Below are 14,974 nucleotides of genomic sequence, written 5' to 3' on the forward strand. Positions count from 1 at the left end.
ACAGCCCTGCCGGCGTCCCGAACCGTTTCCTGCCTGGGACGCCCGCTCGGACTCGGCTCCGGACGCAGCCGCTCGGGGGCCAGCGGGGGGCGCTCTCGTGGCTGTCCTGCGGAGCCATATTTCAGTATCGCATGTTCACGCACACAGCCTTAATCCGCCCCTCCCCCCCCCCCCCTCCACCCCCCAACACCCCCCCTCACCCCCCACCCCCCACACCCTTCAGTCCTCAGAAGGAGCCGGTCAGCCGTACGTGATCTCACGCCGCCCCGCCCCGCCGCCGCTCTCGCCACGGGTCCCTCCTCTCCGCTCACGCTCCTTTGGTCCATCACAGGAAGTCATAAAAAGACAAACTGTCGGCTGAACTGTTTTCTCTCAGCTGAATTCTCATTTGACAGCAGTTGTTCTTTTGTTTTTTTTTGTTTTTTTGTTTTTTTTTTCCCCCATATCTGTCGTGGGTGGGGGGATCCAGCTCTGTCCCATGACCTCTCCTCAGGTTGGCATCAAGGGGTTGGAGTATCAAGCCTGTAACCCCATCTTCTCTTTGCTTTTGGTTTTTCCTTTTCCCCCATCCCACATCACCCGTCTTTTTTTTTTTTTTTATTTTCGGTCGATGCACGGCCTCAGTAACAGTGCGTTGCTCGTGCGTGGCACCAGCAGCAGCAGCAGCAGCAGCAGCAGCAGCAGCAGCGGTGTGTCGGTCACCGTGACGCCGCCGGAGGAGGACGACGCTGTCCTGGTTTCGGTTTTCCTCGTGGAGGACGACACAGCCACTCCCTGCCTCCGCTCACATGAACTGCTGAGAGAAAAACAAACAAACAAACAAACAAACAAAAAACAAACTATGGGACGAGAGTCACTCAGATTAAACCTCTGTGTAGCAGATCCTCTTCTCCCCCCCCCCCCCCCCCCCCCCCGTCCCCTCGCTTTCTCAGATCACAGAGCGGTACTGTCCTTCTTGATCATAAAAGGGGAACACAACTGAATTTCAGTTTTCAAGCAAAGAGTTATTCTCCAAGACGCACTGAATCCATCTTGGAAAATTACTTTTAAATTCATAAATCAGTTTGTCTCTAAAAACGAGGATCGGTGGAGGTTGGCGATAAAAAGATTTGTTACCTACTCCCCTTCAATTAGGACCATAAATTTCTCTTAATTTTGTGCCTTGTGGGTACGAGTAGGTGTCGCTTTCATGTTCAAACGGTGGATTTGTCATTTTGGAGCATAACTCTTTGTAATTTCTATATATATTTTTTTTCCTTTAGCGCTCACTGCTGCCTAGGACAATGTCATTTCTCTTAGCGAGCGTTTACTACTGTCTCAAATAGCCAAAGACGAGGAAATAGTTTTGTCCTGCCGTCTGATCTGTGATGTCACGGCGATGCGCAGCGCGGCTCCTGAGAGAGAGCTGAGCGTCTTTGGGTTGTAAAAAATCGTTTCAGGAGGTGGTTCGCGTTCTTAAATCTCACATCAGTCTGCCGTTAATTGTTTTTTTTTTTTTTTTTTTTTGGGACGCCGTGAAAGCTGGACGTCCCGGCGACATCACAGATCCAGACCGCTGTGGCCCTCCATTGTCTGACGATGACCGGACTGTTCTCGGCTGCAAGAAAAATGTGAATTCTTAAATTGAGTGGTTTTCCCCTTTTTTTCTGATTTTGTTTGTTTGTTGTTTTTTTTTGTTTATCGTTCCCTCTTTCCTCCCCTCCCTCCCGATCAGCCTGCTCAGTCTCACCCTCCCACCCCCCTCCTCCCACTCTTTAAAGGGGCATTCCACCCGAATTAACTTTTTTGTTGTCGCGTCGCAAAAGTCGACATTTTTCTGCAAATTTTATTTTTATTTTTTATTTATTTTTATTATCATTATTATTATATTATGTTTCTTTCCACATTTTGGGGCGTTAAGCATATAATGTAGATATATTAAAAAAAAAAAAAAAAGAAAAAGTTGTGTTTCATACAGGTACGGGAGCCTGACTGTCTGCAGAGAGGTGCAGTTTTGTTGCAAGATTGAGAGTTTTGTTGTTTTTTTTTTTCATTTTATTTTCTTGTTTTACTTTGAGAATCATGACACAGCAGGTTTATTTCCTGAGATAGAAGAAGCAAAAAAAAGAAAAAAGTTAATTCCGGTGGATTTGCCCTGTAACCAGACACCACTTAACTATGCTAATCTTCATGCACAAATCATCGTTTCCTCTCTCTCTGCCCCCCCCACCCTACCACCCATCCACCCTTCTTCTCCAGTTAGAACACAGCGAAGGATAAAGGGAGTATTGTTTAGAGTTTGGAGAAATATTGTGGCTGGTTCTTATTTTGATAGTTTGAAAAAAAAAAAACCTGTTCCTTTTTTTTTTTTTTTTGAGTGCTAATGAGAAATGGAGGAAATGGAATATCTTTCTGTACCTTTTTAAAAAGAAAAAATTATTTAACCTTATATCAGTTTGAGTTACTTACACCCTAGCATAGAGTGGCATATTTAGTTAAATGTATAAAAAAAGAACATAATTCTGTCCTATTTTCTCCTTTTAATTTTATCGTGTTCCATTTTCTGCTGAGGAAAAATAAACTGGATTAGAGGATGCGGTGTGTTAAGTGTGTGTTTTATTTTCCCGGATTAACGTTTATGTAAAGTCATCAATTCACTCCCAGCACAGGGCTTCTCATTAGATGTCCAATATCCTCGTTTAATGAACAAGTAAAGGCACAGTTTGCTATTTTGCTTAATGACTAAACCCAGTTTGGCAGGCAGAAATATTTATATTTCTTGTGAATGAGGAGTAATTGTCAGTTTTCAATGTTTAGTTCTGTGGTGTTAGATATGTAATGCAGAGACAGCAGGTGGAGGCGAGGGTCAAAGTCATGACATGGTGAACACGTGGCAGAAAACATGACCTGCTAATCAGTTCAGTCAATAACCGGACATGGATTTCCCTCGATCGTATTTGTGTCAAAACAGCTTCACAGCGAACATGTCAGCTTCTGGAGCCGGGAAGACCAGCAGCTGCGTTTTGGGAATCCATCCAGTAAACAAAGAAACTCAACTGTAACTATTGGAGACTCTTATGATCCCACCCACCATCGTGTTTCAGCAGGAATTAAATAAAATCAAGGAGTCCGATGCCATTTCATGGGCAAACATGTAAACCATGCAGGGACAAGAGGATGTTCATTGAAATCTGTTCTTGGCAGGCTGCTGTGTAGGCAGTTACACTACTCACAAAAAGTTACGGATATTAGGCTTTCGGGTGAAATTTCAGGATGAACCTAAAATGCATTATGACCTTTACAGGTGAACTTAATGTGACCTTCTGTAAACTTTTGAATGCACATGTCCAACTGTTCAGTGTTTCAGTACTTTTTGCACAAGTTGCTGTTCTCTAACAAGGAGTTTAACGGCAAAATTCACATCAGGTGTTTGATGCTCCAGCTCATCGAGGTCGTATCATTAGGGAATGGCTGCTGGAGACTGGGGTACCTCAGATGGAGTGGCCTGCACTTTCTCAGACCTGCATCCCATAGAAAACCTATGGGATCAGCTGAGTCACCGTGTAGAGGCTCGGAGCTCTGTACCCCAGAACCTCAATGTCCTGAGGGCCGCCCTTCAAGAAGAGTGGGATGCCATGCCTCAGCAGACAATAAGTCGACTTGTGAACAGCATGAGACGTCATTGTCAAGCTGTAATTGATGCTCAAGGGCACATGACAAGTTATTGAAACACTGACATTTTTTGTTGTGGTATATCCACCACTGTTGTTGGCTTTTGTTTCAAGAAATTGTTTGAGATGAGGAAATCACCAGTGTATGCTTCTACTTAAATGCCCTACTTTCATGATATAATATCACTGTAGCGTGAACATTTTACATTTTCCATAAATTTCACCCAAAAGCCAAATATCCCTAACTTTTTGTGAGTAGTGTATATTGAAAAATATGGGCAAAATGTAAGCAAATATGTCATTGGCTGAGTTTAACGTCAGCGGTCAGAACCCAGGAACCACAGTTTTCTCTGGCCAAGAAAACATTAAACTGAAGTGAAAAAGAAAAGAGGCAAGATAAGAGTTCAGCGAGGGGCTCTGGTGCTTCCTGGGAAAATACAGAAGAAGCAAACTGTTGCATTCAAACTGAAACAGCAACAGCATTTAGCAAGCTACACTTTCCAAGATCATGAATTATCGAAGCAACCATGCGCTTTTGTTATATTTGTATTTTGACTCAAGGTCTCTTGTTCCCTGTTGAAGCACAATGTTGGGGTGCGAGCATTATAAACGGATTGCAACTCATATCCCTCAGATTGTTTCCTGGATGGATCCCCAAATGCAGTTTCTAATCTTTCTCAGGCCTGAAAGAAAACAGACAAAAACAAAAAACAGAAATACCACAGCTGAGATGGGTTGAGAGATAGAAAAAGGATATTTATGAAGGTTTTATCAGCTGAATGTTTTTTGTTTTTTTTTCTGCCTGCTGGTGCAGCATGAGGACACCACTGGAGGAGTTCATGTCAGGAGAGGTTGTATTGTGAATTTTCTCCATTTCTGCATAAATACGACCTAAGACATCAGATCAGATTTCCCACACACGTCCCTAAAACCAGATAAAGGGAACTGAATTAAACAAATGACACAAAAACTTTGAACTTATTCGTTTATTTATTGAGGAAAATGATCCGATCTTACATGTTTGTATGTGAGGCAAAGGAATGTGAAGCTCTATGCCGATGACTTCCCCGAAAGCTGATTGGATTCAGCTGCTTCAAACAAAGTGATGAGACTGAAGTGTATGTTGTAGAGGTGTGTGTCCTGCCAGCACACAGACACACACACACACAGAGTCTGCCTACTGACCCAGAGTGTTGTTCTCCACACAGTTTGGCCGGTGTGAGCCACACCTCGAGCATGGAAAAGGACCTCAGAGGACGTTTTGCTGAGCCATGCTGCAGAGATCACACCCAGAGAGAGATGTGCAGCCCTGAAAGAAGCGAAAAACAAAGAGAAAGCAACAGCGCAACCCCTGCAGAAATCACTCCAACTCGCTCAAGGCTTTGTCCATTTGTCCACTGGAAGAGACGCTGAGGAAGAACGGTGTCGATGGAAGGACAGGACGCCATGAAGGAAACCACTGCCGTCCAAAAAAACCCTGCAAAACACCGCCTGGATGCTCACAGCTCTTCTGGAACCATGTTCTGCAGACACATGAGAGACAGGAGTTGAACCTTTCAGCAAACACGGACACGGTTTGTCTTATCGTGGACGGATGGACACCCGGCTCTTCACAGAGGTTTTTGTAGCCTCTTCCAGCTCTGTGCTTCTCTGTAAAGCCTCTTCTACCGTCCTGCCAGAGTTTTTTTGTTTGTTTGTGTTTTAGGCAGGTTCACACCGACCAAACTGTCCTGAGAACAACAGATGTGTTCAGAAACCAGTGTGTGTGGGTGTGTGTGTGTGTGTGCTGGCAGAACACACACCTCCAATGTCCACCTTCCTGTCTTCCACCTTAACTGAAGCAGCTGATTCCAATTAGCTTTCGGAGACCTCAGAGGTTCACAGTCCTTTGCCTCATATAAACATATAACTAAGTTTTTATTTCACTTCCCTTTATCTAGTTTTAGGATTTGTGTGAAAATCTGTTCTTGTTATAGGTCATATTTTTGCAGAAGTTAAGAAAATTCTGAATGGCTCACAAACTTTCAGGCGCCTCTTGGTCGAAAACAAAACGAATCCTCATCCTTCCTGATTTAATGACAGCTGGAGCGACGGTGTAGCTTCTCCAACGCCGACTCTTTGACTTTTAAAGCTCTCGTGACATGAACTCCATTATTCTCACACCCTTTGAAAACAGCTGATCTTCAGTTGTGCCCTCATGCTGCACCAGGAGGCAAAATAAAAAAAAATATCCAACCGATAAAACCTTCATAAACTTAGACTTCTTCACTGTTTGCCTCTAATAGTGGACTGAATTTGCACATTTGTATTTTTTAAGAGTTTGGAGTTTAATTTTGGAGTCTTCCTGATCAGTAGGATGAGTCTTACATAATGCGACTTGTTGCAAGATTATTCATAATGCACATACATCTGAGTGCAAAGTGGCACAAGACAAGGATGCCCTTTGTCCCGGTGTTTATTTATGATTGCAGTGGAATTGCTGGAATTTAAAAAAATATATATATATCTAATGACAGATTTAGAATCATAAGTTATAACATTTTGTGCTCTGCTTTTTAAATTTGCATGTCAGAGTCCGTCCACGATGACACATCCTTCATCTGATCAATGTCCAATATTCAAAAAGCAGCACATTTAGGTTTGAGGTGTTTGTGTTAATTGCACGTTCTGAACACTAGATGGTGCAATAGGACAGTCGGACTGCTGCTGTGTCTTCACGCACACTTTGCTTTTATTTTACATGTCATCACAACACCACACGCCTCGCAGCTCTTACTGTTGTCTTATTGTTTGTACTGAGTGCAAGAAGTGAAAAATAAATGTTCTTCTACTTCTTCTTCTTCCTCCTCCTCCTTTTCTTCTTCTTCTTCCTCCTCTCCTTCTTCATCATCTTCTTCTTCCTCCTACTCCTCCTCTTCTTCTTCTCTCCAGTAGGCTACTGATGGTTTATCTGAACCTGCTGATGAACTGAGAGCTCAGACAATAACAGTGACAATAACCATTTTATTTTTTCTATTCTATTCTATTCTATTCTATTCTATTCTATTCTATTCTATTCTATTCTATTTTACTTTGTGATGTTTGGGTTTTTTGAACTGCGCTGTGTTTCATTAGAATAGAATACAGCTGTTGCCTATTCTTTTGTGATTTTGCTCTATTTTATATTGATTTTCCCCCAATGCTATTCTATTCTATTCTATTCTATTCTATTCTATTCTATTCTATTATATTCTATTATATTCTAGTGTTGTCGAGTTATCTTCTGGTTCGTTCTATCCTGCTGTAGCTACTTTACGTTATTGTATTATATTCTGGTTTGTTCCACTCTATTCTGTTCTATTGTATTCTATTCTATTCTAGTCGGGTAGAATAGAGTAGGAGTGCGTGCGTGCGTGCGTGCGTGAGCGTGTGTGTGTGTGTGTGTGTGTGTGTGTGTCGGCAGGTGGAGCTCGATCCGCTGCCATACAAACCTGCAGGAAGCTCTGAAACACTGATTCACACACACACACACACACACACACACACACACACACACACACACACACACACAGAGGGAGAGAGAGAGAGAGAGAGAGTAGGAGAAAAAGAGAAAGAGAGAGAGAGCTGTCAGTCGTCAGTGAGTTGAACGAGAGAGAGAGAGAGAGAGGGAAAGAGAGAGAGAGAGAGAGAGAGAGAGAGAGAGAGGGAGAGGGAGGGGAAGGCGCTCGGTAGTCGGTGTTTCACCGTCAGTCGGACCGGACGGACTTGGTTTGTTGCTCCGTGTTAAAATGGGATTTTAAGCAGGCGGGCGGGCTGCGGGCGCCGCCGGCTCCTCCTGGCCGGAAAATGAAGCGTCTCTCTCGGAAGCTGGCGGTGGCCGTGGCGGTGCTGGTGTGGCTGGGAGCGCTGGTTTATCTGCTGGTGCTGAGCCGGAGGAAACTACCGGAGCTCGGTACCGGAGGAGGAGGAGGAGGGGGAGGAAGAGGAGCAGGAGGAGGAGGAGGCGAGGCGTCATACAACCAGGTAAAGTAAAGAAAACACATCTCCTCTGGCTCTCTCTGCGTGTGTGTGTGTCTCTCTGTGCGTGTGTGTGTGTGTGTGTGTGTGTGTGTGTGCGTGTGTGTGTCCGGGCGAAACCTCTCTATAATCTCCCTGTGTGGAGGCGCACTGTGTCTGTGATGCTCAGGACTAAGTTTACTTTATCCGCTGCACTTTCACTATAATATTCCTGTAATATCCAGACAATATCCCTATAATATTCCTAAGGAGAGTCATAATGCGTTTGTAGAGCTCACCATGAGATTTAATACCTCATGTCTCGTGTTTTATCTTAATTTGCTTCATTATAATATTTCTGAAATATCAGTATTCCTTATTGTGCGTGTGAAGCATTGACTTTACAGTGTCGGCTCCCTGTAATAGTCCTATAATATTCCCCGGGGGGACTCGGTGTGTGTCTGTGGTGCTCGCTGTCATCTTATAATACTTTATGGTATTTTTATGCCCCCATAATCTTACGGTGTGTTGTTCATAAAAAAATATCCCTATGTGGAACTTAGGTTTGTCTTTATCTCCTGTTGGTGTCTCATCACATTTCTGTAATATTCCAGCAGGAGTTCATCGTGTCCCTGAAATAATGAGCTCATGCCTCCTGTGGTGTCCCTATAATAATAATTCTTTAGTATTTCTTTTATATTTATATGGATTTACAGTTTGACTGGGTAGCACAGTGTTTAGTGACCTTACCATTCTTTATTTATCTGTTTATTTAATCTATAATATCAGTAGCCTCACAGGTATTCTTAAAAAGACTTAAAGAGTCTCTGGGGCAAAATAGTGGTATTCCTGTAATATTCCTGTGATAATCCTATAATATTCCTTTAGTCTGACTATAGCACGTGGCTGTGTATTGTCCCACATTGTGTCTTTTGGCCTCGGTAGTGAGTTTGGACATCCTATGATACAGTTATAATATTCCTATAATATTATTTTAGCTCCTAAAGTGTCTCAGTGGATCTCGCTAATGGGTTTACAGTGACTCTTATCCTACTTTATGTTTCCATCTCCGGTATCAGTGTAATATTCCTACAGAGAGGCTTTTCTCCAGCCAAAATTCATTATGGGGCTATTATAATCTGTGTGCGTGCGTGTGTGCGTGCGTGCATGTGTGTATGAGTGTGTGCGTGTGTGTGTGTGTGTGTGAGAGAGAGAGAGAGAGAGAGAGAGAGAGAGAGAGAGCAGTTCAATAAACCAGGTTAGAGAGGCGGATCAATACAATTTACCCAGCAGCACCAGTTAACATGCTGTGAGTGCATGTTGCTTTGCATATCTGATAGCTGCAGTCCACACACGCACACACACACACACACACACACACACACACACACACACACACACACACACACACACACACACACACACACACACACACTGCATGGGCGCTGCATTACTGATAAACCCTGTGGAAAAACAACTTTTTAAATAAGGCCGCTATAAAGATATCAGAGGAAAATCAACAGCTGATCGTGATTCTTTAAGGCAAAGAGGAACTCTGACAATGATGTACCAAAATAATAATTATGATGATAATAATATTAATCAGTGGTTGAAATAATACTACAAACTGCTACTGAAGTATTAGTACTGTCACTCTGCTGGTATGTGACTGCAGTAGAAGTAGAAGTACTGTTCCTCTGCTGGTATGTGACTGCAGTAGAAGTAGAAGTACTGTTCCTCTGCTGGTATGTGACTGCAGTAGAAGTAGAAGTACTGTTCCTCTGCTGGTATGTGACTGCAGTAGAAGTAGAAGTAGTGCAGTAAAAATGTCCTGCAGTAAAAGTCCAAAGTGTCTCATGTCAAATGTCCTGGCAGTAAAAGTGACTGAGCTCCTTTTTCCAAACAGTAACTGTGTTAGCTGGGATCTTTTCCATGCAGTTAGAAAAGGAGCAGAGAACACGCTGCACACTGCATGCTTTTAAAGGGACATTACGCTAAAACTGAAGCGAGGACCCTATAGACTCAATTGGCATGTGCACGTCATGTGACGTTGAGTCTACATGGTTCTCATCGTCTACACTCACTCTGCATTTTTAGCCAGTTGAGTCTAAACGGTCCTCGCTGCAGTTTTTCATGGTGCAGCTTTTATTGTGAAATTTGGAAAAATGACAAAAAGTAGAGCCAACAAAGTGGAAGCAGCTTCCTCTTCTCATCTTTGCTGGCTGAGCTTTTATTGTGAAAGGTTCCACAGTCATTGATCATTTTTTTTCTCTGATTTAAAATGTAGTGAAGGACAAAACTCAGGTAAAAATGGACTGAAGGAAAAGTCAAGTTACTGACTTTAAAAAGTACAAGTGCACAAAAAAACCTCCACCATTACAGTAACATGAGTCAATGTAATTAATTACCTCCACCTCTGATAATGATAATAATAAACAATAATCATCAGGTCAGTGTGAATGCCTCCTCTTTACAGCGACAAAACTCTGACAGTATCTGCCTCGTTTGGCTCCACAAGTCTTTGTGAAGCAGCTTTTTCTTTCATGAATGGCATCAAATCTAAACTCAGAACCAGGCGGACAGATCAACATTTAAGAGTGAACAAAAGAGTGACCGTCAGCTCCCTGTGAGAGTGAGCAAACACACTTTTCACACACACACACACACACACACACGTGGCCTGGGACACGCTGATGAGCTTTAGATGCTGTACAGGGAGGCTGCTTCTCTTACACGGATAAGTGAGTCTTCTCTGTCTTGTTTTGTGTGAACTGAAGCTGTTTGTCAGTTTGATACGTCAAAATGAAAACTCGGATTCAGAAAAGCCGTTTTTTGATGTGCATAGTTTTTTTTTTAAATTGCAAAATGTGGACTTTAGGTAACACTTTGTAACACTTTATGCATTTTCAAAAGCAGCTCTCGAATGAAAACATCTGTGCGTTAAGGTTAAAAGCATTTTCTATTGAAACTCAGCTGACCAACCAAAGTCAAACACAGAAACTCGCTGACACATTTCATTCATTATAACCAAACCCATTCACTGAGTTTTATCAGAGTGTAGAAAAAGTAAAGAACTAAAACACCTCAGAGTGACAGATCAGTGTTTTTACATAAATATGTGTGCGTAGGTGTGTGTGTGTGTGTGTGTGTGTGTGTGAGCATCAGCAGTATGTCGAAGCGACTCGAGTCCGTGCACAAACAACAGAAATGCGAGTCAAAGTGCTGCGCCGAACATCCGAGCGGCCGGTTCAGCTGAGAGCAGCGTGGGAAACAAAACGGCTGAGGTTAATTGAAAAATGTCCTTTGTTGTTGTTGTTTTTTTTTTTTTATGCATCCTCAGCTCTTCAGAACACTTCCTTACACCTCTGCATCGTACATCATCATTTTGGCTCACAGGAATATTTTTATTTATTTATTTTTTTAGGTTAAAAGGCACCTTAACAAGTCATTTCAAGGTTTTAACACTGAATAGGAGGCTAAATGTGAAACTGCACTTTTTTCCCCCCCAGGGTGCTGTGACCTTTGACCCCCGGCCTTGTTGTTGTTGTTGTTTGTGTGTTATTTGCTGACACTGAAGCTTTTTCCTGCTGGCGTCTTCACTGTAAGAGCACCGGCTTTCAAAATAAAAGACGAAACATGCACAGACATAAGGAGTTCATTTTCCAAATCTTTCATCTAGCAGGGATGTGATTTAATCGATTAACGTTGATGATATTCGATTAATCGATGATTGATTTCTTATGGTTGAAGGCTCTTTCTTGTACTTTTTCATATATTTTTTCAGTAATATGGGGTCAAGCATAATTTTGTGTGCAGCATGCCCAAATGCTTTAGGACTGGAGCTTTCTTATCCATCCATATCTCAAATGTTAAAAAAAAAAAAAAAAACTAATAGAGGGGAAAAATTGTATACTGACTAATTGATTTAAGAAATTTCCAAATATGGATATGCTGATGAATCAGTATCTGGATAATATTTGTAAAATCCCTGTAAAGTAAAAGTGCTGTGATTGTGTCAGCAGAGGCTTAAGCTGCATGTTCTCCTTTAAAAAGAGACATCATTTGTTTTCATTTGGAGCCGTCCATCAAACTGTAAGAATAGCTTCTTTTTTTTTTTCTCAGATCCTTTTCACCAAGAGCTGGATAGCTGCATAATTGAAGTTTATTCTGCTGTCGCCTCTGACTGTAAGTCACCCTGGATGAGTTCCTCTGCTAAACGCCTCAAAATGTGAAATGTAATTAAACGGCTTCAGAGACGAGGCAGAGAGAGTCGCAACCTCTCAGCCGTCCCGTCCCGTCGTGTGCCGACTCGCCCCGTGACTCACCGCAAGAAATCTCCATCTTAACCTGTCCTTTAGTGTACGCTCAGCCTTCAAATCCTGTTTTTCTTCAGGCAAGGTGAAAAAAAAATCTGCTAGCAGGATGAGATAATCCCGCTTGTCTCCAACGCTGATCAACTTGTCTTGAATTTTTCTTGAATCGAGGGTCGTTTTCTTGATCCTACAGCGGTCCGATCTGCCGTGTTTCAACAGATTTCTGCTCGCTCCCGGAAAAATTCATGAAACAAGTTGATTAGCGTTGCAAACAAGTGGGATTATCTCATGCCACTGGCAGATTTTTTTCAATTCTTTGAAGAAAAACACTGAATATGAGATTAAATGACTTGTTAAGGAGGAGATTTCCAACTCCAATGAGAGAAACTCTTCATTCTTCATTCAGCAGGAAAGTCGGAGTCGCAGAGCTGCAGCTGCTTAAATTCAGTAGTTTTCTGATGTGTGTGTGAGTGTGTGTGTGTGTGTGTGAGAGAGCGAGAGAAAGTGTGTGTTTTATTTCAAGTCGGGGCACACACGCTGTAACACACCTTGGCTAATACCGCTAGCAGCTTCAGACTTGGCAACTTAATCCCACAGTTTTTCACACCGTGTGGATCTGTCAGCAGGTACACACCACCTTGTGTCAACATTAACACACACACACACACACACACAGCTCACTGTCTTAAGTCTTCCCATGATTAAAAAAAAAAAAAAAAAAAAAAATCTGGATGGAGCGGGTGGAGAATTAGTCAAAACAGAAGCGTTTGCTGGATGATACATGCTCTTAATCAGAGAAACGGAAGCCGAGCCAAAAGCAAAAGTTTCTCGGCGGTGTGTAGTAAACACGCCGAGCCGCTGCCAAGCCGAGCAGCCGAGCCAAACCTTTTACAGCGAGAGTGTGGAAGTCACCAGCAGCGTCTACATGGACAATCATATTCCCACCAGTAATCTGAATAACAGCCCAGTCAGAATCAAAACGCCTCATGTCACCAGCTCAGTCAGGAGACAGACGTGATATGAAGGAGTTTTCAGTCAGAGCTGCTGGAGACCTTTGATAATCTGTTCAGAAGGAAAATATTAGCACATAATGACCGTGTAAACTGTTAATCTGCTGTTTTTTCTACGGTTGGAATAAATCTGTTCGTTCTGCGCTTGTTTGTCTCACGTCGGGGGAACATCAGGTGACGGGACGAGTTTCCAGAAGGGTTGGGAACGATAAACCGATATGACCGGATAAGCGTTTTTCCAGGCGAGAGATACGGCTGTGTGACTCCTCAGTCGATACGGATCAGCCATGAATCCTCAGATGAATCGATTGTGGAGTTGTGGATCGGATATCGTCGGCCGCCTGAGGCTTTACAGCAGGGGTCGGGAACCTATGGCTTGCGAGCCAGATGTGGCTCTTTTGATGATAACATCTGGCTCGCAGATTTCGGGTTTTAAAATATTATCGTTTGTTTAAATCCATCCATCGATTTTCTACTGCTCATGTCTTGTTCAGAGTTGCAGTTGCATGAGCGATTGTCTATTATTTTAATTGGATGATAATAGCCTACGTTGGCCGTTACTGGGCCGTTGCTGGGTGCACAGGTACACGCCCCCTTTTGCATCAGTTGGCTCGGTCATTAGCTCAAAGCTAACCCTTCGACGGAGAAGATGGCGAAAAGAAAAAAAGATGACGAGTATCGGTGAGTATTATAACAACATTATTTAAAAGAATAAATTAAGACGCTTGTTATGCTCACATTTAATTGAATTCAGTCTTAAAATATATTATATGGCTCTCACTGAAACAAATTTCCAAAAATTGTGCTTTTATGGCTCTCTGAGTCAAAAAGGTTCCCGACCCCTGCTTTACAGTTTTCATCTCTAAAACAACGCGAGAGCTCACGAAACGACTCTCGCGCTCTGTAACGTTACGCTCCCAACCCAAAACTTAAAGTATAACTACAGTAACATGACTGACGACGACAATGGTGTCTTTTCAGATGGATTTTAAAGTCCATTTATGTGTGTATAAGTAGGGATGGGTGGTGATTTTTGAATATTTAGTTTATGCGACTATCATCTTTACCCTGTCTTTTAAACCTGCGCCGGTAAAAAAAACAATGAAAACAAATATCCTAGCAAAATTAGCAAGGGCATACCTGTGTGTGCCATCAGCGAGAGTATTTTCAACGGCAGGATTAATCGTAATCCGACTGCACTCCTGTCTCCATCCTGACCTTGTGGACATGCTCATTTTTTGAAATAAAAATTTGGATTAGGTTACGTCTATAGGCCCAAACAGTGTCTCAGATTAGCCTTATGAAGATGGACGTTTTAAAAATTGATGTTCATGTCAGCATTGCCGTCACTAAGATACGTTCAGCATACAGACATGTTGAAAATCTTAGTTTAGTTGAGGTTAGCGCACATTTCCCAGGTTGTTGGCATACCGACTGAAGTGATCAACAAGCACGAGCACCTTGTTTCATTGAGAGATCGCTGTCCTGTAAGTGAAATACAGAAATACACTAAATTGCCAAAAGTATTCGCTCATCTATCCAAATCATTGAATTCAGGTGTTCCAATCACTTCCATGACCACAGGTGTATAAAATCAAGCACCTAGGCATGCAGACTACTTCTACAAACATTTGTGAAAGAATGGGTCGCTCTCAGGAGCTCAGTGAATTCCAGCATGGTGCTGTAATAGTAATGTAATAGGATGCCACCTGTGCAGTAAGTCCAGTTGTGAAACTTCCTCACTACTAAATATTCCACAATCAACTGTTAGTGGTACTATAACAAAGTAGAAGCGATTGGGAACGACAGCAACTCAGCCACGGAGTGGTAGGCCACATAAAATCACAGAGCGGGGTCAGCGGATGCTGAGACGCATAGTGCGCAGAGGACGCCAACTTTCTGCAGAGTCAATAGCTTGAGACCTTTAAACTTCATGTGATCTTCAGATTATCTCAAGAGCAGTGCGTAGAGAGCTTCATGGAATGGGTTTCCATGGCCGAGCAGCTGCAGCCAAGCCACACATCAC

At 42.7% G+C, this 14,974-nt stretch overlaps 1 protein-coding gene across 1 annotated transcript in view; it reads left to right on the top strand.

The window, feature by feature from the left end:
- The first annotated feature begins 7,475 nt into the window (after window positions 1–7,475).
- galnt14 (UDP-N-acetyl-alpha-D-galactosamine:polypeptide N-acetylgalactosaminyltransferase 14 (GalNAc-T14)) overlaps window positions 7,476–14,974 on the top strand; it is a 250,690-nt gene continuing 243,191 nt past the window's right edge. The window contains exon 1 of the mRNA XM_030047809.1: window positions 7,476–7,581. Within this exon, the coding sequence (XP_029903669.1) occupies window positions 7,476–7,581 (106 nt within the window). The remainder of the gene's footprint in view (window positions 7,582–14,974) is intronic.

This window comes from Myripristis murdjan, chromosome 24, assembly GCF_902150065.1.
Source record: "Myripristis murdjan chromosome 24, fMyrMur1.1, whole genome shotgun sequence".
In the NCBI taxonomy this organism is placed as follows: Eukaryota; Metazoa; Chordata; class Actinopteri; order Holocentriformes; family Holocentridae; genus Myripristis; species Myripristis murdjan.